The sequence below is a fragment of the Onthophagus taurus genome, chromosome 3 (genome assembly GCF_036711975.1).
Source record: "Onthophagus taurus isolate NC chromosome 3, IU_Otau_3.0, whole genome shotgun sequence".
Classification (NCBI taxonomy): Eukaryota; Metazoa; Arthropoda; class Insecta; order Coleoptera; family Scarabaeidae; genus Onthophagus; species Onthophagus taurus.
In genome coordinates, this window is record NC_091968.1 from 27,621,991 (window position 1) to 27,642,432 (window position 20,442).

At 32.1% G+C, this 20,442-nt stretch overlaps 3 protein-coding genes and 1 long non-coding RNA gene across 4 annotated transcripts; 2 read left to right on the forward strand and 2 right to left on the reverse strand.

Moving 5' to 3' along the window:
• Positions 1 to 680: 680 nt before the first annotated feature.
• On the reverse strand, positions 681 to 10,724 carry LOC139429627 (uncharacterized). The gene is made up of 3 exons (XR_011640193.1): positions 10,562 to 10,724; positions 10,433 to 10,470; positions 681 to 772 (listed from the first exon to the last, which is right to left on the reverse strand). It is a non-coding gene; the product is annotated as an uncharacterized lncRNA (long non-coding RNA).
• On the forward strand, positions 1,354 to 9,528 carry LOC111421510 (pyruvate kinase-like). Its single transcript, XM_023054680.2, has 6 exons — positions 1,354 to 1,496; positions 1,555 to 1,929; positions 1,980 to 2,175; positions 8,281 to 8,487; positions 8,542 to 9,189; positions 9,242 to 9,528. The coding sequence occupies exons 1-6, from the start codon at positions 1,455 to 1,457 to the stop codon at positions 9,427 to 9,429; spliced, it is 1,656 nt and encodes a 551-aa protein (XP_022910448.2). The 5' UTR covers positions 1,354 to 1,454; the 3' UTR covers positions 9,430 to 9,528.
• A 1,727-nt stretch (positions 10,725 to 12,451) lies between the features above and the next one.
• LOC111421509 (male-specific lethal 3) lies at positions 12,452 to 14,504 on the reverse strand. Its single transcript, XM_023054679.2, has 10 exons — positions 14,319 to 14,504; positions 14,165 to 14,233; positions 14,001 to 14,110; positions 13,703 to 13,940; positions 13,493 to 13,650; positions 13,284 to 13,436; positions 13,050 to 13,232; positions 12,868 to 12,998; positions 12,732 to 12,816; positions 12,452 to 12,681 (listed from the first exon to the last, which is right to left on the reverse strand). Exons 1-10 carry the CDS (start codon positions 14,418 to 14,420, stop codon positions 12,603 to 12,605), a joined length of 1,308 nt encoding a protein of 435 aa, XP_022910447.2. The 5' UTR covers positions 14,421 to 14,504; the 3' UTR covers positions 12,452 to 12,602.
• A 340-nt stretch (positions 14,505 to 14,844) lies between these two features.
• On the forward strand, positions 14,845 to 20,340 carry LOC111421512 (MORN repeat-containing protein retinophilin). The gene is made up of 4 exons (XM_023054682.2): positions 14,845 to 15,075; positions 15,155 to 15,341; positions 15,584 to 15,693; positions 20,125 to 20,340. The coding sequence occupies exons 1-4, from the start codon at positions 15,060 to 15,062 to the stop codon at positions 20,280 to 20,282; spliced, it is 471 nt and encodes a 156-aa protein (XP_022910450.1). The 5' UTR covers positions 14,845 to 15,059; the 3' UTR covers positions 20,283 to 20,340.
• The last annotated feature ends 102 nt before the right edge of the window (positions 20,341 to 20,442 follow it).

Below are 20,442 nucleotides of genomic sequence, written 5' to 3' on the forward strand. Positions count from 1 at the left end.
CAGCCAAACAGTGAAGACATAATATATGGATTGATTCTTCTATTGTGAAAAAAGTTGCAAGCGAAATTGCTAAAGTATTAGTTATAATTTTCAATAAATGTGCCGAGGAAGGAACTTTTCCTACTAAACTGAAGATTGCAAAAGTCATTCCTATATACAGCGTGATTTATTAGATCACCATCAAACTTTAGCGTTATAATTTCGTAAATAATTGAAATAGGGTATGTTCATTAACATTTTTTTTTGGTAATTGGATTAGCTATCATATGTCAAACTTTGATGGTGAGCTAATAAATCACCCTGTATAAAGAAATCTCAAATCGATAACTGCAGGCTCATAGCCCACTTGCCAGGTATCATCAAAGATCTCACAGATGCCCATGACATTCATGAGAAATCTAAAATAATTTGTTAATGACAATGTATAAATAAGTTAAATAGGTTAGTTTTGTTTAGAAAAGTCAATCAACTCTGACAAAGCTATTAGGCAATGTTAGGATAGGTCAGTTTTCTTTTGAAATCTCAATTATACCGTGAAGATTATACCTCAAATATAGTATAATATAATATATAATTTATGTAATTTAATGTAATGGACATAATATAGATAATAGAAGAAATCTTTATAAATTTTTGATCCAAAAGAAGTTTTAAAAGATCGTTTGGGTGCTCACCAAGTATCGAGAAAGTCCAACAGGTCGTTGATAATTTTCTTTTCGATTTCTTTTTGAAGGCGTCCTCCTAAGTTTTCACTCTTCAAACTCTTCTTTATCTTAAAAAAAAAGATATTTGTTATATTTACGAATAAAAATAAACGTTTTGAAATGTCATTTTTTTAATACATAACCTAAACGATAACCTTAAACCAATTCATTAAAAAAAAAATAATTTGTGTCTTAAATTACCACGAATTCATTTATAAATTAATTAAATATCTATAAATTTACCTAAAACGACGCGAACTTTCCTTAATTAAACGAAATACTTGCTAATTTTTATAATTTTAAACCGTCACGTCAAAAACAATTTTTCAAACGTCATGTTGATATTAAAACGTGAAGTTGGCTACAAATATTTTTTTTAAATTAACCAACTTCACTATTATTACCAACTACAAGTTACCATAAGTATTCATAAAACTTCGGAAAATAAAGTTCTTAACAAAATAGATAAAAACAAATCGTTTAAAATACGATTCAAACTGTCATTGTCATTAAAACAGAATTTTCCTAAATCGCCGTTAAAGTAGGTAACGATTGTAATTAGCGCCATCTAAATAAATAAAGTCTTTGGTATAAAATGTCATTTTTTTAAATACATAACCTAAACAGCTAAAATAAAAATTTTCCATGACACCCTAAAACACAAATTTTTTGACATTTCTTTAAAATTGGCGTAAAAAAATTTTTCTTATTTAAATTTTTGGAATAAAAAAAAATTTTAGTAAAACCAAAATGACGAGTAACGAAGAAAGTGGATGTCCAAAATTACCATGGGTAAATAAAATACATTTACAACCAACTTAAAAATCTCTTAATTACAATTTATTTCTAGATGGTAGAATTTCATAGCACATTAGACGGAAAAATCCTGAATTACCAATTTGATGCCGCATACGCAGACGATCACATAGAACATTTATGTCGTTTAAACGTCGATTCTTTATTGCCCACGTGGAGATTATGTGGGATTATGTGTTCCATCGGTCCAAGTTGTAACGACCCAGAAGTCCTACTAAACATGATGAAAGCTGGAATGACCATGGCTTACATCAAAATGGCCCACACGACACTCGACGGAGTCAAAGACACCTTAAAAAACATCAAAATCGCTCAAAATCGATATTGCAAAGCGCAAAAACGAGCCGTTAGCATTGGAATTGGGATTGAAATAAAAGGACCAGAAATCAGAACTGGAATTATTGAAGATGTAAATTATAATTTCAATTTGTTTTTAATTCTGAAACAAATCGTTTTTAGCCTGATGTTAAAGACATCGAACTTAAAGAAGGTGACGAAATATCATTAACAACGGATCCAATGTACGAACAATTCGTCAGCAAAGATATGATTTATGTTAATTATGATAAATTAACACAAGTTGTTGAACCGGGGGATAAAATTTTAATAAGCGACTCTGAAAATGGAAGTGTTACTTTATCTGCAATTGAAATAGGTTTGAAACAATTTTAATTTGCACTTTAACTCAACCTTTTTCACATGTACAGTCATGTTCACGGGAAATGCACACTCAAGCTAACTAGCACTATACCTAGAACTGGAATCATTCGGGTTTAGCCGCACGTCTCTAAAGACGGCTAATCCCGACCGATTCTAGTTCTAGGTATAGTGTTAATTCTAGTTTTAGTTCATTAATAATATACAGGGTTTCCCAAAACTCCCGGGACAGCTTAGATAGTTTAGAACTTCCATGCAATGTGGAGTTTTTTTAGGGGATGACCACCCCTGGATTTTTAAATAGCAACCCCTGTACGACTCCATAAACCAAAACCCAATATCTTAATTCTTTCAAGAATTATGAAGGGTTGACTACCAAATGGGAAAATAAAATGTTTTCGTGCTTTTTTGCACTTTTATTACGATTTTTATAACAAATGTTCAAATTGTCAACCTTCTTCGGTCTCGCTATAACCCAAACGCTCATAGATGGAATTTTGAACCATCAGGAGCATATCCCAAGTGATATTGGTGGTTCTTCAAGTATGCGATTTTCCAAATCATTGATTGATTCTGGTTTTGTTGCATATACTCTACTTTTCAGAAAACCCCAAAAGAAAAAATTGAGTGGTGTTAGATCAGGAGATCGTGATGGCCACTCAATATCACCTCTACTCACCAATCCAACGGTTTGGAAACGTATGGCTTAAAAAGTCTCGGATTGCGCGACTAAAACGTGGAGGATTACCACCTTGTTGGAACCACTTCTTGTCAATACCATTAGGGCATACGGCACGTACACTTGGAACCACTTGATTTTCTAACAGATCTGTCTCCGTCCAAATTTCCATTAATAAAAAATGTAACAATTACATTCTCTCCCATAATACCAGCCCATACATTAATTTTCTGAGGTCTCTGAGTATGACCTTCTCTTATTAAACATGCATTTTCGTCAGTCCAATAACGATAATTGTGCCTATTAACCTTACCATTCAAATAGAAAGTAACCTCATCAGAGAAAACAACGTTCAAAAGAAAAATTTCTGTTAACATTTTTCACCTTCGTTCAATTCCCATTTTATCCCTAGACAAACACTGTCCCTAGAACTAACACTCGACCTAGAACTAGAATCATTTGGGTTTAGCCGTACGTCTCAAAAGACGGCTAAACCCAAATATTTCTAGTTCTAGGTCTAGTATTAAAAAGACCTAGTCCAGTTTACTGGACTTCGAATTTCTAAATTCTGTACCAACGTACAGTCAACTGGACACAGTTGAATTTCTTCAAAGTCTCTATTTTCTTGTTCTAAATACAATGTAATGTGCTATACAAACCAAAATGAATACTACGGCTACACCAAAATATTACAAAACAATTATTGTGCACTGTGCCAAATTCTGAAGCATGGATATATGCATAAACCAGGGCTTTTTGGCAGTTGTATCTGGATTTCTTGTAAACTCCACCTCTGCTACACTGGCGACACCTCTTCATCGCGGATTAGATCTCCAGATAATAATAATAATAATAATAATAATAGATATTTATTAACCCCATTATATGCAAAATGAATTACAAAAAAGAACCTACAAAATAAAAAACAACAATAAAAAAGTAACGTAATCGAACAAAATATCAATTAAACTAAATTTGGAGCTAAAAAGGACCAAGTCAGATAATGGAATCATTGACCTGTAGCATATCCTTTATAACTTCTCTGAATCTCAAGAGGCCAATTTTTTTTTCACATTGCTATATCTATAAGATGATAGAATACTTTTCGGTACCATCTTATGATTTTCTTTGGCGATGAGTAATATCCCATCATCTGGTCTAATGTATCTATCCTGGACATGTACTTATGATAGGCGAGTACACACTCTGGCTTTATTACTTGTTTTCCTTTTCTATTTGTTGCTTCTACCATTCGGTGTTTATGCATTGTTGATCATAGCCTCCAATCTCTCGTCCTTCCAGTGTGTAACCAACACTGGACCTTTTCTTTTCTATACAGCTTCTCCTTTCTTAATTTTTTTTTGAAATAATTGTTTCGGATTTCTCTTTCTAAATTTTCGCAAAGTTCCTATATTATTATTATTAGTGCTGCCGGGCTGTGGGGAGCGGCCCCTCTCGTTACCACGACCTATAAGATCTATTGTAACTTTAGCCCTTCAAAAGTTTAGGGTAAATGTAGGTCCTTGATGAACCTTAGTATTGCCCTGAAGTCTTGAACCTTTATGTCGGTACGTGTCAAGACAGTTTTACCGAAAATTTTGTGTCTTAGACGGCCTCTGGCGACGCAATTGCACAGTATATCAGCTATTTCTGACTCGTCGTTGCAAAGTCGACAAGTTTGAACTTCAGCTTGTCCAATGTGGAAGAGGTGGTATTTGGTTTTGTTTTGCAACGAAGTTATCATACTCTTCGCTTGTCTGTGACCTGGAAGTTCTTTCCAGCGTAAGGCTACCTTTGAGACCCCCCAACTGTTGATTATTTGTTTTAGGTGGCTTTTTTGTACTCCACAACCAAGTTGAATCCAATGAAGGGCGTGTTCGCTGCCTCTCTGGCCAGTTTGTCCGAATTCTCATTGCCCTCAATGTAGCTGTGACCTGGAACCCACCATGGGGTAACATCATTGCTCCTAGCGAGTTCTTTCAGGTTGCTGGTACACTCTCTGATCAGTGCAGAGTCACACGTATAGGCCTGAATTGCCTTCAAGGCGGCCAGACTGTCTGTGAAAATGTTTATGGATGCACCTTGCTGTCCCTTCTGTAAGTTCAAAGCGATGCAGAAGTTTATAGCAAGAACTTCTGCTTGGAAAATTGTTATGTCCGAGCTGAGGGGCAGTTTAATGTGGCTATTTGGTCCACTGATACTCCGGATCTAACTGTCTTTGAAGCATCGATGTACCAGGCTAGGGCTCCTCTTTTCTATAATTCCTATAAGTTTCGTCTTCCTTTTGAACAAATATTTTGCTAACCTTTGACACTAGTGTAATAATTATCAAGGTATATTTCATGCCCTGTATCGAAATAGTCTTTTAGTAGCTCCGTTATGACTGAAATCGTGTGGGAATGCTCATGATCATTGTCTGTTGTAGTGCCTTTTCCACTATAGACAAGTACACTGTGTTAATTAATTATCGTACCCGACGTCATCATTGCAAGTATGCAACCACTATCACAGTAGTGGTATTGCAAAACACGATTTGCGATATTGGTTGCATACCTACAATGATGACATCGGGCAAGGTCTATAGAACATAAGGTTACCCAATACCGATTCTCCTCCTCTGAGAGGCAAGGTGGGTCAGTGACGTAGCTGGTTCTATGAACAACACAACACGATGCGAGGTTTAAATATTTTATATAGACTGTACCACAGTATAGGCACGTATAGGCTATCTTTTATTCTGACTGTATCGAACCAGTGACGTCAATCTGCGGGGTAATAATCGATACTACAGAGGCATAGGGAATGAAGTAACCTTATGTTCTATAAACCTTGGAAGTCGGGTACGATAATTAATTAACACACTGTATATTCAAAACAAAACCATCAAATGTGGTAAGCTCATACAGCTTTATTCCGTACTTATACCATTTGTCCATAATACACTGCCTAAATTTTAAGCGTCCTCGCCAGTGAATCATAGATTCGTCTATATAAAGTTATTTCATTGGAAAAACCAACTGCTGAATGTTTTAATATAAACGATCGTTCGTATCCACATCGCGATGATTTACAAATTGCAAAAATCTCAGGATATCGCAAAACCTATTCTTGGACATACATGTTCCGAATACTGGGTGAAAGTAAAGAGAATTTGTACTCCATTGCTTTTACAACCGAGGAAGGTGTATAATTCCAGATAAAAGACAGAGCGCAATGAATTTAGATATTTCAAGTGGCGTCACATCTTCCCATTTCCTAGACTTTTTTCTCGTATTTCCTGCAATCGGCACTGATGTTGTTGCAAGAGTATTTGTTTCAATTTCAACATTATTGTCTGAAGTAATCAATAGGTTAGGAGTTATTTCCGGAATATCTAAGTCATCAGCAGAGCCGCGACATTGTCGGGCAACTCATTGGCGGCTCGTCGCCTTACGATAGAGACTCGGCCACATGGACCACATCACGCCACATATAGTATACCACGCCACTGGTTGAGTTTTATTCCGACAATCGGCCAAACACGTATTGAACGCTGCATCACAGAGAACCCCCCAAATTTTACATAGGCCAGCATTCAACCAGTATCGTTACGTTGCGGCACATCGATGTGCTCGATAGAAGCACGTTACTACTACGGTATAACCCATTTGCTGCTCTATACAGATGGTGACATCAACAGCCCGAAACATCGCGGCTCTGGTCATCAGTTTCCGTGTCAGTCCAATCCGACTCATTATCAGAGATAAACTGCAAAGTTGATGTAGCAGGAGGTGTAGAACCATTTGAATTTATTTCATCATCAGTAAAAGGGACCTAATTGTTAAATGATAAGCCAGGTAAACTTCCAAAATGTGTAGATTCATCCTCGAAAGGCAAGTAGTCTCTATCTATAAGGTACTGGAAAAATCGTTTTCGCTCGAAATTTTTGATAAATGGTCGACAATGTATTCTAACTCAGCTTTCCTTTTCGCCGTTGTAAATGGTCTTGTAAGTTTCTAGTTTTATATTCTATTATGTTCTAGGTATCATGATAGTTCTAGTTTTACACTTGCACTGCTACTAGAACTAACACTAGACCTAGAACTAGAAACATTCGGGTTTAGCCGCACGTCGCTCAAGACAGCTAAATCCGAATGATTCTAGTTCTAGGTCATGTGTTAGTTTCTAGTGATATTGCTAGGTAGCGCTAGTTATCACTAGATATCACTATGTTGCATATTTCTATTGAATTAAAACTAGAACTAACACTAGACCTAGAACTAGAAAGTTTCGGGTTTAGCCCTACGTCTCAAAAGACAACTAAACCCAAATATTTCTAGTTCTAATTCTAGTGTTAGTTCTAGTTTTACACTAGCACTGTTACTATGTAGAACTAACACTATACCTAGAACTAGAATCATTCGGGTTTAGCCGTACGTCTCTAAAGACGGCTAAACCCGAAAGATTCTAGTTCCAGGTATAGAATTAGTTCTAGTTTTGCACTTGTACTGCCACTACAACTAACACTAGACCTAGAACTAGAAACATTCGGCACAGAACTAACACAACACCTAAAACTAGAATCATTCGGGTTTAGCCGCACGTCTCTCAAGACGGCTAAACCCAAATGATTCTAGTTCTAGCTGTTGTGTTAGTTCTAGTGCTATTGCTAGGTAGCGCTAGTTATCACTAGATATCACTATGTTGCATATTTTTATTGAATTAAAACTAGAACTAACACTCGACCTAGAAGTAGAATCATTTGGGTTTAGCCGTTCATCTCAAAAGACGGCTAAACCCAAATATTTCTAGTTCTAAGTCTAGTGTTAGTTCTAGTTTTACACTAGCACTGTTACTATGTAGAACTAACACTATACCTAGAACTAGAATCATTCGGGTTTAGCCGTACGTCTCTAAAGACGGCTAAACCCGAAAGATTCTAGTTCCAGGTATAGAATTAGTTCTAGTTTTGCACTTGTATTGCCACTACAACTAACACTAGACCTAGAACTAGAAACATTCGGCACAGAACTAACACAACACCTAGAACTAGAATCATTCGGGTTTAGCCGCACGTCTCTCAATACGGCTAAACCCAAATGATTCTAGTTCTAGGTGTTGTGTTAGTTCTAGTGTTATCACTAGATATCACTATGTTGCATATTTTTATTGAATTAAAACTAGAACTAACACTCGACCTAGAAGTAGAATCATTTGGGTTTAGCCGCACGTCTCAAAAGACGGCTAAACCCAAATGTTTCTAGTTCTAGATCCAGTATTAGTTTAACACTAGCATTAGAACTAACACTAGACTTACAACTAGAAACATTCTGGTTTAGTCGTCTTAAAAGACGTACGACTAAACCCGAATGTTTCTAGTTCTAGGTCTTGTGTTAATTCTACTTTCAATTCAATGATTAATTTGACCATAATATTTCATTTTAGTTGGAAGTATTATTCGATGCCTGATTGAAAACGCCGGGACAATAGCTAATAATGCTAGCGTCTCTTTAGAGGCGGCGATTGATTTACCACTATTGTCAGAAGAAGATGAAGAAGTTTTGCAATTCGCCGCAAAGGAACGAATTTCATATATTTTTATTCCATACGCTGAAAGAGCCGATATTTTAACTCAAGTTAGAAATACTTTAGGTAAAATAATAAAATTAATTAATTAACAATAAAATAATTTTATTTTTATTTAAGGTGATAATGGAAAAGCAACGATGATAATCTCAAAAATTGAAAACTTAGCTGGAATTTACAACATAGACGAACTTATCCCTGCTTCTGATGGAGTATTAGTATCAAGATGCGCGTTAGGTCGCGAAATTCCATTTGAAAAAATGATTTTAGTCCAAAAAATGATCGTTGGAAAATGTAACAAAAACGGTCTCCCCGTTATAATCGCCCCCCATATGCTCCAATCGATGGTTAAACAACCAACACCAACCAACGCCGAACTTAGCGATATCACAAGTTGTATAGCGGATGGAGTAGATGCTTTTGCTTTGACGAAAGAAACAGCGATTGGGCCATATCCCGTTGAATCAGTCGATAAATTAAACGTAATTTGTCGACACGCTGAGCCGTTGGTGTATCAAAAACAATTATTTGGCGATTTAACAAAAACCGTGTCTCCAATTGAACCGATTTATGCGATCGCAATCGCCGCCGTTGAAGCTTCTTTAAAAGTAAATGCCGCGGGGATTGTTGTTACTTCAGTTACGGGGAGATCGGCGAAACTTATATCGAGATTTCGACCTAGATGCCCGATTATTACCGTTACAAGACATGGTCATGTCGCTAGGTTTTTAAATTTGTGGAGGGGTGTTTTTCCTATTCAATATATAAGTAAAATTTATTCATTTAATAATTAAATTATAATTAAAAAATGAATTTTTAGAGAGATATGACGAAGATTGGTGTAAAGATATCGAGAGAAGAGTGCAATATGGGTTAACTTACGGAAAATTGGCTGGATATGTAAGAACTGGAGATGCTGTCGTGTTAATAACAGGGTCAAGAACTGGTGCTGGGTTTACTAACTCATTGAAGATTGTTTATGCATCCGAATATGATTGTCCTAATTAATTAAAAAAAACTAAGTGTTAAAAGTATTTGTAATATCAACCAAGTTATAGTCTAGAAATCTGTGTTAATAAAAACGATAATTGTCTTGCTTAAAATTAAGTTCAATTTTTTGTTCAACTCAATTGATTTCTTTTTTATTTGTTTGTATTCTAACACTAGATCTAGAACTAGAAAATTTCTAGAACTAGAATCATAGGTATAGTGTTAATTCTAGTTTTACATTTGCACTGCCACTAGAACTAACCTAGACGAAGAACTAGAATCATTCTAGAATTCAAAGATTATTACTCTTGGCTCAAGCTTGTCATATTCTTGTATATCCACAACAAGATCATTTTGTTGAAGAATTGACTTCTCTTTTATTTGTTCCATGGCAAATAAGGCATCAGTTATCGATCTGCCTTTCCTAAAGCCTTGTTGTTGATGCCTTCAGCATTTGTTATGATATTTTCTAACTTATTTTTTAGTATGTTAGTAAATAGCTTCATAGAGGTGTTCAAAAGTGTTATGCCGTGACAGATTTCAAGATTAGTTTCTGCTCCTTTTTGAATATGAGAATTGTTATGCTTTTGTGCCATTCATTCTTCTAAGACTTCTAATCAGAAATCTAGTACACAACAGTCTTCCTCTAACTTCAATAGATGTTTCACTTGCTTCAATCGTTAACTCATTTGTTGGAGAAGATCTCAAGGCACCCAGTATAGCTCTTTAGGTTTCATATCACGTTACCTGAAGTTTATTCATCAGAATTTTAGAATTAGCATCCACAAACCATATTTAATTCTGAATCTGACTATTGCTTTATACAAAGTACTTAATATTATAGAATGTTATCCTTTACAAGAAAATTTAAGTTGTTTTTAAATTTTTAAATGTCAAAAATATAATTTAATATGAATCTTTACCGCTAGATGGCGCCAATAACTACTTAGAAATAAACTTAGAAATAATTTTTTCAAATTTAGAACAGTAATTAGATACTAAATTATTTAAAATTACTCACTTCTTGTTTGAATAAATCATTCCGAGTTCCTTGAATCCCTAAAAATATATATTGAAACGATAAAAAAAATTAGGTTATGTTCTCGATTAATTTAAGGAGGAAAAATCTCTTTGTAGGAAGTAAACTCACCTCAAATAAACAGTTTACGCCTACAAAAACGTATTTTGATGGTTTTCTTGGCGGAATTACACATTTGTTTAAATAAAATTTAACAATTTTAGCGAGCAATACAACCGATGATTTTTGAACGTCAAAACTACGACGTAGTACGGATATTTACCACTAGATGGGACGAGCAACTGTTTCAAATAAAAAATTTTCATATTAATTAAAGCAATACTTTAATTTTGAACGAAATAAAGAATAAGATTTATTCTGTTTAATCTAAAAAAGAAATTCATTTCTTTAAAACCAAAGAAAAAAAAATTTTTAGTTGTTGATATAAGAAATTGACATTTCTAGGTTATGTATCATTATAACCTAAAAAATCTATTCTGTCAATTCTAACGATATTTCAGTAATTTTAAAAAAGAGAAAAGATGAAAAAAGAAGCATTAGGATGAAAAATACATAATTTAATGTGCAATACCGATTTTTTTACGCCTTAAAAAACTAACCCTAAAATAAGACAGTCTTGAATGATAATAAAGGAATAAAAAGTTTAAGTCGAACCTATCATAATTTGAATAAATAAATTAAAAAGTGCATAATTAAACGGAATAAACAACCACTAAGTAGGCTCAATTTCCTGTTTTTCTTATGGTCAATCAGAAAACTAAATTAAAAAAGGATTAATAGATCATTTAATTAAGTTGTCGTATAACTTACTCTCAAATAAATAGTTTACGCCTTCATAAACGTATTTTGACGGTTTTCTTGGCGGGATTACACATTTGTTTAAATAAAATTTAACAATTTTAGCGAGCAACACAACCAATGATTTTTGAACGTCAAAACTACGACTTAATACAGGTGTTTACCACAAGATGGGGCGAGCAACAGTTTAAAATAAAAATTTTTCATTGTAATTAAATCAATACTCTAGTTTTAAACAAAATAAAGAATAAGAATTATTCTTTGTAATCTAAAATTTATTAATTTTTTTAAATCCAAGTCCTCACAAAAAATATTTTTAATTCATATAATTGACATTTCTAGGTTATGTAGCATTATAATTTTATAAATTATAACCCAAAAAAATCTTTTCTGTCAATTCTAACGGTATTTCAGTAATTTCAAAAAGGAGAAAAGATGAAAAAAAAGCATTAGGATGAAAAATACACAATTTAAGGTGCAACACCGATCTATTTACGCCTTAAAAACTAACCCTAAAATAACAGTCTTGAATCATAATAAAGAAATAAAAAGTTTAAGTCAAACCTATCATAATTTGAATAAATTAAAAAGTGTATAATTAAACGGAATAAACAACCACTAAGTTGGCTCATTTTCCTCTTTTTTAACCTCAACATAAGCTGTATTCTCGAACCATTCCTTCTGGTCGATCAGAAAACTAAATTAAAAAAGAATTAATAGATTATTTAATTAAATACGACAATTTACTCTCAAGTAAACAGTTCAAAAACGTATTATAATGGTTTTTTTTGGCGGAATTACACATTTGTTTAAATAAAATTTAACAATTTTAGCGAGCAATACAACCGATGATTTTTAAACGTCAAAACTACGACTTAATACGAATGTTTACCACTAGATGGGGCGAGCAACTGTTTAAAATAAAAAATTTTCATCTAAATTAAACCAATACTCTAATTTTAAACAAAATAAAGAATAAGAATTATTGTTTGTAATCTAAAATAAATTCATTTCTTTAAATCCAAATCCTTACAAAAAAAAATATTTAATTCTTGATATAAGAAATTGACATTTCTAGGTTATGTATCATTATAACCTAAAAAAACCTATTCTGTCAATCCTAAGGAGATTTCATTAATTTCTTGAATATAAAGAGGAAAAAAGAAGCATTAGGATGAAAAATACACAATTTAATTCTACGCTATGTGCAATACCGATCTATTTACGCCTTAAAAAACTAACTCTAAAATAACACAGTCTTGAATCATAATAAAAAATAAAGTTGAACCTATCATAATCTGAATAAATAAATTAGGAAATTAAGAAGTGCATAATTAAACGGAATAAACAACCACTAAGTTGGCTCAGTTTCCTGTTTTTTAACCTCAACATAAGCTGTATTCTCGAACCATTCCTTATGGTCAATCAGAAAACTAAATTAAAAAAGAATTAACAGATTATTTAATTAAATAAGACAACTTACTCTAGGAAGTGTTCAAAACGTCCAACGAGTGCTTTCATTTTTTGATCTGACATACAAGTATTATTCAATAAATCGGGTAATTTCACTAAAAGAAAATTTTTAAATATTAATTTTCTCGCATAATTAAATAACGCACCGAATAATCTTGTTAAATGAACCACCCCAAACACCAATGAAGGAGGAGGAGGACATTGACTATAAACATGTTCTGGTAAAGCTTTCCAAACTGGAATCTTCATCATTTCCCCACTCATATTATTATTATTACTTAAAATGAATTAATTAGAATATTCATTAACAAAACTTTTTTAATAATACTTTAGTGAAGCTTCTTTTGATGAAGAGCTCTCCCCATTACCATTAGTTGCATCTCCAGATCGATTCGATCGCAAATTTCGCCGTGTTCTCATCCTAAAAGATATATTATCATTTGAAAAGAGTTCTTCGTCTTCGTTCCGCGGAGAATTAATTTCTTCGTGATCATTTAAATCAGTTTTTGAACTAAAAAATATAATTATAAATAAAAATTAAATATAATAATTAAAAAATTACTGATTTTCATCTTTCATTGACATTTTTAAGGGCGTAAATTTAGCTTGAGATGTTTGAACCATATCTTTTTCACATCTATACAACAATAAATCATGTAGGGTAAAATCGAAATAAATTCTGATACCATCGAGAACTTCACGACATAAATTTAAACTAAAAATTAAATAAATTTTAAAAAATAATAAAAAAAATTGAATTAAAAAATTTACTTTCGTTGCACTTCTTCGATTGTAATTTTAGGCGAATGGGTGTAAGCTCGATATTTGGTGGTTTTTTCATTTAAACAATTAAATTGGTTACTAACGTATTGTTTCCAATAAGATTCTAAAATTGTAACTACATTTGGGGTAGCGGGGAGTCTTTGCAGCTAAAAATAACTTCATTTAGAACATTTAAAATAAAATTGAAATTAAATTTACTTTGTTTCTGCTATGTAAAAGATAATAATCGTGTTCGAGACGCGTTTTAAGTTCTTGGTGTAACTCTAACACAACTCCTTCATCATCGCCGGAGGAGGACTCCTCCGAACTGGAGGTGTGCCTTCCTTCTTCCTCCTCCATCACAGCCGGACTCCCACAGCTGCCATCTTCAGAGGAGGCGTTCGCTTTATCGCTAATCTTGCGCTTTTTACGTTCTTTACGATACAAATAAGCCCCTCTAAAAAAAATATTTTAATTAAAAAATTGATTTAAATTTAATTCATTAAAAAATACTTACAAATGTAATTGAGATTTTTCAGCTAAATCTTTCTGTAATTGCCGATTTTCCGGGGTGTCTTTTAACACAAACTCTTCCCCAACACACCTATCCCAAGAAGAATTCCAACCCTAAATTGACAACACAACATAACCTCAAAATACAAAATAATTTTGCGAGTTTACCTGGAAATGAATTAAAAACTCCGTAACTTTCCGTCCTCGATGATCTTTATTAACGAAAACCTCTAAAACCTACAAGAATAAACGAAAAAATGTACTTAAAGCAAGTTTAGCTTAAAAAGTGGCAGTTTTGAAAGTGAGGTTAGATTACGCTTACTTTTGAATCGTAAAGCACCTTCGCCTTAGTGGGGTCGGGTTCGTAACATAAAACGCGTTCGCCTTCTAAAAATTTCAATTTTACACCCCTGGTCGAAACCATTTTCTATTTAAACCCGTTTTTGGATACATTTGCACGGGAGAGGATGCAAAAACCATAGACGTTTTTAGGTCAATGGATCAACCAAGGTTACTTTATCTTTATTCTTTTCTTACACGTTGATACCGCGCACTCCATCTTTGTTTTACAAATTGTTTTACACATTTTTTTTGATGCTATAAAAAATAATTAAAATGTCTATATTTTGGTGTGAAGTTAGTCGATAATAAATTTGTGATTAATTATTATTTCTTTTAAATAAATAATTATATTGTGTAATTATTATCTTTAATTATTTTATAATTACACAAAATTAATTAATTATAATTTAATAAGAAATATATACAGGGTGAGTTCTTTTCATTATTAAAACAGGTGCAAAAACTGTATAAAATAAAATTTGATTTATTTTTTGAATTCTTTTCCCCAATCTAACACCACCATTCGTTAGCTAACAAACTATCTAATTACCTAACGAAGTAGTTGGTCGTTTGTTAGAAAAGCCACCGACCCCAAGAAGACCTACGGCTTACATAAACGAATCCAATTAAGTCCAAATTTAATTAACTCCACTCCACCCCAAAGCAAATACAAGAAACCCAAGCCATACTCAATTTATAAGTTGTTCCACGCGAAAGGAGGATGGAAGTAGAAAATAGTAAGTTTACGATTTTGATCTTAAAAAAAGGAAGTGCCGATTTGTTCTAATCGAAGTCGTTTTCTTTCCCTTTCGTAAGCGAAAATTGCTAAAACTGGGGGATATCGTTACGATAACGGCACGGTTTACGTTGGAAATTGGAGCAACGGTGGTTTAAGGGAAGGATTGGGCCATTTACAGTTTCAGGATAATTCCCGATACGACGGTTACTTTCAGGATGGGTTATTTAACGGTCTCGGGGTGTTAACTTTCCCCGATGGAGCCAAGTAAGGTCAAAACGGACCGATTAACCTTTACAAAAATATTTTAGAGATCCCCCCAATTTACTCGTAGCATTTATTACCCATATAGAAACAATAAACGTAATTATTACACCTATTTTTATGGTAGAAACATGACCGGAATATCGAAAAATATTTAGAAAAGTAGTAATCGTAAAGTGTGATTTATTACAGTGTAGATTTGTTGTTTATTATAAAAGAATCTAAAACGATCTTTGTCGCGTCAGGTACGAAGGTGAATTTCTTGAAGGTTGGTTTCATGGTTTTGGTATTTTTTGGAGGTCAGATGGAATGAAGCACGAAGGAGAATTTCGTGGAGGAAAAATGTGGGGATTAGGTAAAGATTTTGTTTGTATAAAACGTAATACAATGTCAAATTGACTAGATATCTGTCAAATGCACTGTCATTTATACGACAATTTAAATGTTAAATATTAATTATTATTCCAACTTTTGTGTAAAACAAATATAAATTAAATAGTTCAACAAATCTATTTGTTTCAAATATCAGAAATATGTTTTTTTAAATTTTTAGTTATAATTTACAGGAAACTGTAAATTTAATTTCTTTGACAACACTAAAAAAAAGTTTATTTTAGCTTTATTCTAAAACAATAAGAAATAGACCTATCTAACCCCATATTTTTGTAATCAGAATAAAATAACGAATTTAATAAACGGATAATTAGTGGTTATTTCCATTTAAAAAAACGAAAATTGTCAATATCTCAAAATTTAAAACCGAAAATTTTTTTTTGACTACGTCATCAAATTCTCTGTAAAAAAGTGTCCATATAATGCCTTAGTTATAATACTCCACCTATTATAATAATCAAGATGATTGCAACTTGTTGTTTTTACATTTTCAATTTTGGCCTCTAGGGGAAAAACCAAAGACGATAGCGCTTTGAGGTTTTCGGCATTAGCAGTTTCTCGAAAAACGAGATCATGACTTGTAAGCTACTTTTTTTCTAACTCTTATAGTTTCCGAGATAGCCTATTCGGACATCGAATTTGAACCACCCTGTACTTCATTATTTTAATATTTTCATTTCTTAATAAATAGCCAAGAAGCTATCGAATATCTAAAAAATTATAAATATATACAATAAAATCCTTTAAAACGAACTCAAATATAACCAAAGTAGATAAATGTCAAATTGACTAGATATCTGTCAAATGCACTGTCATTTCTTTGATAATTTAAATGTTAAATATTAATTATTATTCCAACTTTTGTGTAAAACAAATATAAATTAAATAGTTCAACAAATCTATTTGTTTCAAATATCAGAAATATGTTTTTTTTAAATTTTTAGTTATAATTTACAGGAAACTGTAAATTAAATATCTTTGACAACACTAAAAAAAGGTTTATTTTTAGCTTTATTCTAAAACAATAAGAAATAGACCTATCTAACCCCATATTTTTGTAATCAGAAAAAAATAACGAATTTAATAAACGAATAATTAGTGGTTATTTCCATTTAAAAAAACCAAAATTGTCATAATATCTCAAAATCTAAAACCGAAAATTTTTTTTGACTACGTCATCAAATTCTCTGTAAAAAAATGTCCATATAATGCCTTAGTTATAATACTCCACCTATTATAATAATCAAGATGATTGCAACTTGTTGGTTTTACATTTTCAATTTTGGCCTCTAGGGGAAAAACCAAAGATGATAGCGCTTTGAGGTTTTCGGCATTAGCAGTTTCTCGAAAAACGAGATCATGACTTGTAAGCTACTTTTTTTCTAACTCTTATAGTTTCCGAGATAGCCTATTCGGACATCGAATTCGAACCACCCTGTACTTCATTATTTTAATATTTTCATTTCTTAATAAATAGCCAAGAAGCTGTCGAATATCTAAAAAATTATAAATATATACAATAAAATCCTTTAAAACGAACTCAAATATAACCAAAGTAGATAAATGTCAAATTGACTAGATATCTGTCAAATGCACTGTCATTTATATGATAATTTAAATGTTAAATATTAATTATTATTCCAACTTTTGTGTAAAACAAATATAAATTAAATAGTTCAACAAATCTATTTGTTTCAAATATCAGAAATATGTTTTTTTAAATTTTTAGTTATAATTTACAGGAAACTGTAAATTTAATATCTTTGACAACACTAAAAGAAAGTTTATTTTTAGCTTTATTCTAAAACAATAAGAAATAGACCTATCTAACCCCATATTTTTGTAATCAGAAAAAAATAACGAATTTAATAAACGAATAATTAGTGGTTATTTCCATTTAAAAAAACCAAAATTGTCATAATATCTCAAAATCTAAAACCGAAAATTTTTTTTTGACTACGTCATCAAATTCTCTGTAAAAAAGTGTCCATATAATGCCTTAGTTATAATACTCCACCTATTATAATAATCAAGATGATTGCAACTTGTTGGTTTTACATTTTCAATTTTGGCCTCTAGGGGAAAAACCAAAGACGATAGCGCTTTGAGGTTTTCGGCATTAGCAGTTTCTCGAAAAACGAGATCATGACTTGTAAGCTACTTTTTTTCTAACTCTTATAGTTTCCGAGATAGCCTATTCGGACATCGAATTTGAACCACCCTGTACTTCATTATTTTAATATTTTCATTTCTTAATAAATAGCCAAGAAGCTGTCGAATATCTAAAAAATTATAAATATATACAATAAAAATCCTTTAAAACGAGCTCAAATATAACCAAAGTAGATAAATGTCAAATTGGAAAGATATCTGTCAAATGCACTGTCACTTTTATGACATTCAATAATTATGCTATAAATTGACAAAATTCAAGGTAGTTTGTTCAATTTAAACGTTTTAATAGACACGATAAATGTCAAATTAGAAACCTCTCTGACAAATTAACATTTATAAAGTGTGATTCTCTAAGCTAAATGTTTTTTTTTGTAAAAATTTGTTTAAAATGTCAAATTAACTGTTTATCCCACTTATTTCGATGTATTTAAGCTTAATAATCTTGCTCTAAGATCTTATGTTGCTCAAAGTGTTTGGAATATGGAGTGGTTTTAACTTGGTCAATGCATTTAGCTTAAATAATAGATTTGGGTTGATCCTACAATTCAAGCACAATTCGAATTTTACATTCCCAAGCAACATCTATGATCAACAGTTGCTACTTTGTTGGCTTTGTTAAGAAGACTTCGAAATGGGCCAAAAGACTTTCATATTAGATATAGTTTTATGCCACATGCTTCAAAAAGTTGTTTACCTTATATCATTTTCTTCCAAGATCATTTTTTAACATGAGTTAAAGCGAGATATAAGAAAATTTATTCCATTTCCATTTGCAAATGTAAATGGCCGAATTCTTCAAAATTTTAGAACTTATTCTGCATTAACTTACTACTTGATTCTAGTATCAAATTGATCAGCCAATAACTGTCCTTGTTGGTTTGGAGCAAAAGTAAGCAGCGTTTAGATGATTTTGAAGTCGACGTTGGGTTGGGTTGGGCTTTTGATATTTTCATTTTTTAATAAATAGCCAAGAAGCTGTTGAATATCTAAAAAATTATAAATATATACAATAAAAATCCTTTAAAACGAGCTCAAATATTACCAAAGTAGATAAATGTCAAATTGGAAAGATATCTGTCAAATGCACTGTCACTATTATGTCACATTCAATAATTATGCTATAAATTGACATAAAATTCAAGATACTTTGTTCAATTTAAACGTCTTAATAGCAATTAATACAATAGAATATTACGGGACACGGTAAATGTCAAATTAGAAACCTCTCTGACAAATTAACATTTATAAAGTGTGATTCTCTAGGCTAAATGTTTTTTTTTTGTAAAAATTTATGTTTAAAATGTCAAATTAACTGTTTATCCCACTTATTTCGATGTATTTAAGCTTAATAATCTTGCTCTAAGATCTTATGTTGCTCAAAGTGTTTGGAATGTGAAGTGGTTTTAACTTGGCCAATGCATTTAGCTTAAATAATAGATTTGGGTTGATCCTACAATTCAAGCACAAATCGAATTTTACATTCCCAAGCAACATCTATGATCAACAGTTGCTACTTTGTTGGCTTTGTTAAGAAGACTTCGAAATAGGCCAAAAGACTTTCATATTAGATATTGTTTTATGCCACAAAGCTTCAAGGCAATGAAAAGTTGTTTAGCTTATATCATTTTCCAAGCGAGATATAAGAACATTTATTCCATTTCCATTTGCAAATGTAAATGGCCGAATTCTTCAATATTTTAGAACTTATTCTGCATTAATTTATTACTTAATTCTAGTATCAAATTGATCAGCCAATAACTGTCCTTGTTGGTTTGGAGCAAAAGTAAGCAGCGTTTAGATGATTTTGAAGTCGACGTTGGGTTGGGTTGGGCTTTTGATATTTTCATTTTTTAATAAATAACCCAGAAGCTGTCGAATATCTAAATCCGAATGTTTCTAGTTCTCGGTCTAGTGTTAGTTCTAGTGGCAGTAGTAGGTAGTGCTAGTTAGCATAAAATATTACTATGTTGTATATTTCTATTGAACTAAAACTAGAACTAACACTAGACCTAGAACTAGAAAGTCTGATATTTCTAGTTCTAGGTCTAGTGCAGAGATAATGTCTAGTGTTAGTTCTAGTTTTACACTAGCACTATCATTAGAACTAACACAATACCTAGAACTAGAATCATTCGGGTTTAGCCGTCTTGAGAGACGTGCGGCTAAATCTGAATGATTCTACTTCTCCGATTTTCATTCGAATTTTTTTATTTATTAGGTTTAACAACTTTTACTGATGGAACGACTGGATTTCCAAAATGTGAAGGATTTTACCAAGACTGTCGAATGGTTAGAAAAAAACCTTGCCCAGAAATAATACAAAGGGCTCAAAAAATCGCTTTTATGGCCAGAAATTTAATTGATACCTCCTCTTAATTATTAATTGTGTTCGTGATTTTGTCAAAAATGACATTAATAAAAATTGATTAATCAATTCGTGTTAAATTTAGCTTGTCCCAAAAATAACCCTATCATATACTTGGAAGAAATAAAAATACTTATCAAGTCAATCAAAAAAATATCGCCCACGTCTCTC

Excerpts from the sequence above, each read along its gene's own strand:
- LOC111421510 (XM_023054680.2), top strand. The coding sequence starts at position 1,455 with ATGACGAGTAACGAAGAAAGTGGATGTCCAAAATTACCATGG. Across the intron at positions 1,930-1,979 it reads GAACTGGAATTATTGAAGAT|CCTGATGTTAAAGACATCGA; the intron begins GTAAATTATAAT and ends AATCGTTTTTAG. Across the intron at positions 9,190-9,241 it reads TTTTCCTATTCAATATATAA|AGAGATATGACGAAGATTGG; the intron begins GTAAAATTTATT and ends ATGAATTTTTAG.
- LOC111421509 (XM_023054679.2), bottom strand. The coding sequence starts at position 14,420 with ATGGTTTCGACCAGGGGTGTAAAATTGAAATTTTTAGAAGGCGAACGC. Across the intron at positions 14,234-14,318 it reads AGGTGCTTTACGATTCAAAA|GTTTTAGAGGTTTTCGTTAA; the intron begins GTAAGCGTAATC and ends TTATTCTTGTAG. Across the intron at positions 13,941-14,000 it reads GAAAAATCTCAATTACATTT|AGGGGCTTATTTGTATCGTA; the intron begins GTAAGTATTTTT and ends TATTTTTTTTAG.
- LOC111421512 (XM_023054682.2), top strand. Across the intron at positions 15,342-15,583 it reads ACTTTCCCCGATGGAGCCAA|GTACGAAGGTGAATTTCTTG; the intron begins GTAAGGTCAAAA and ends TTGTCGCGTCAG. Across the intron at positions 15,694-20,124 it reads AGGAAAAATGTGGGGATTAG|GTTTAACAACTTTTACTGAT; the intron begins GTAAAGATTTTG and ends TTTATTTATTAG.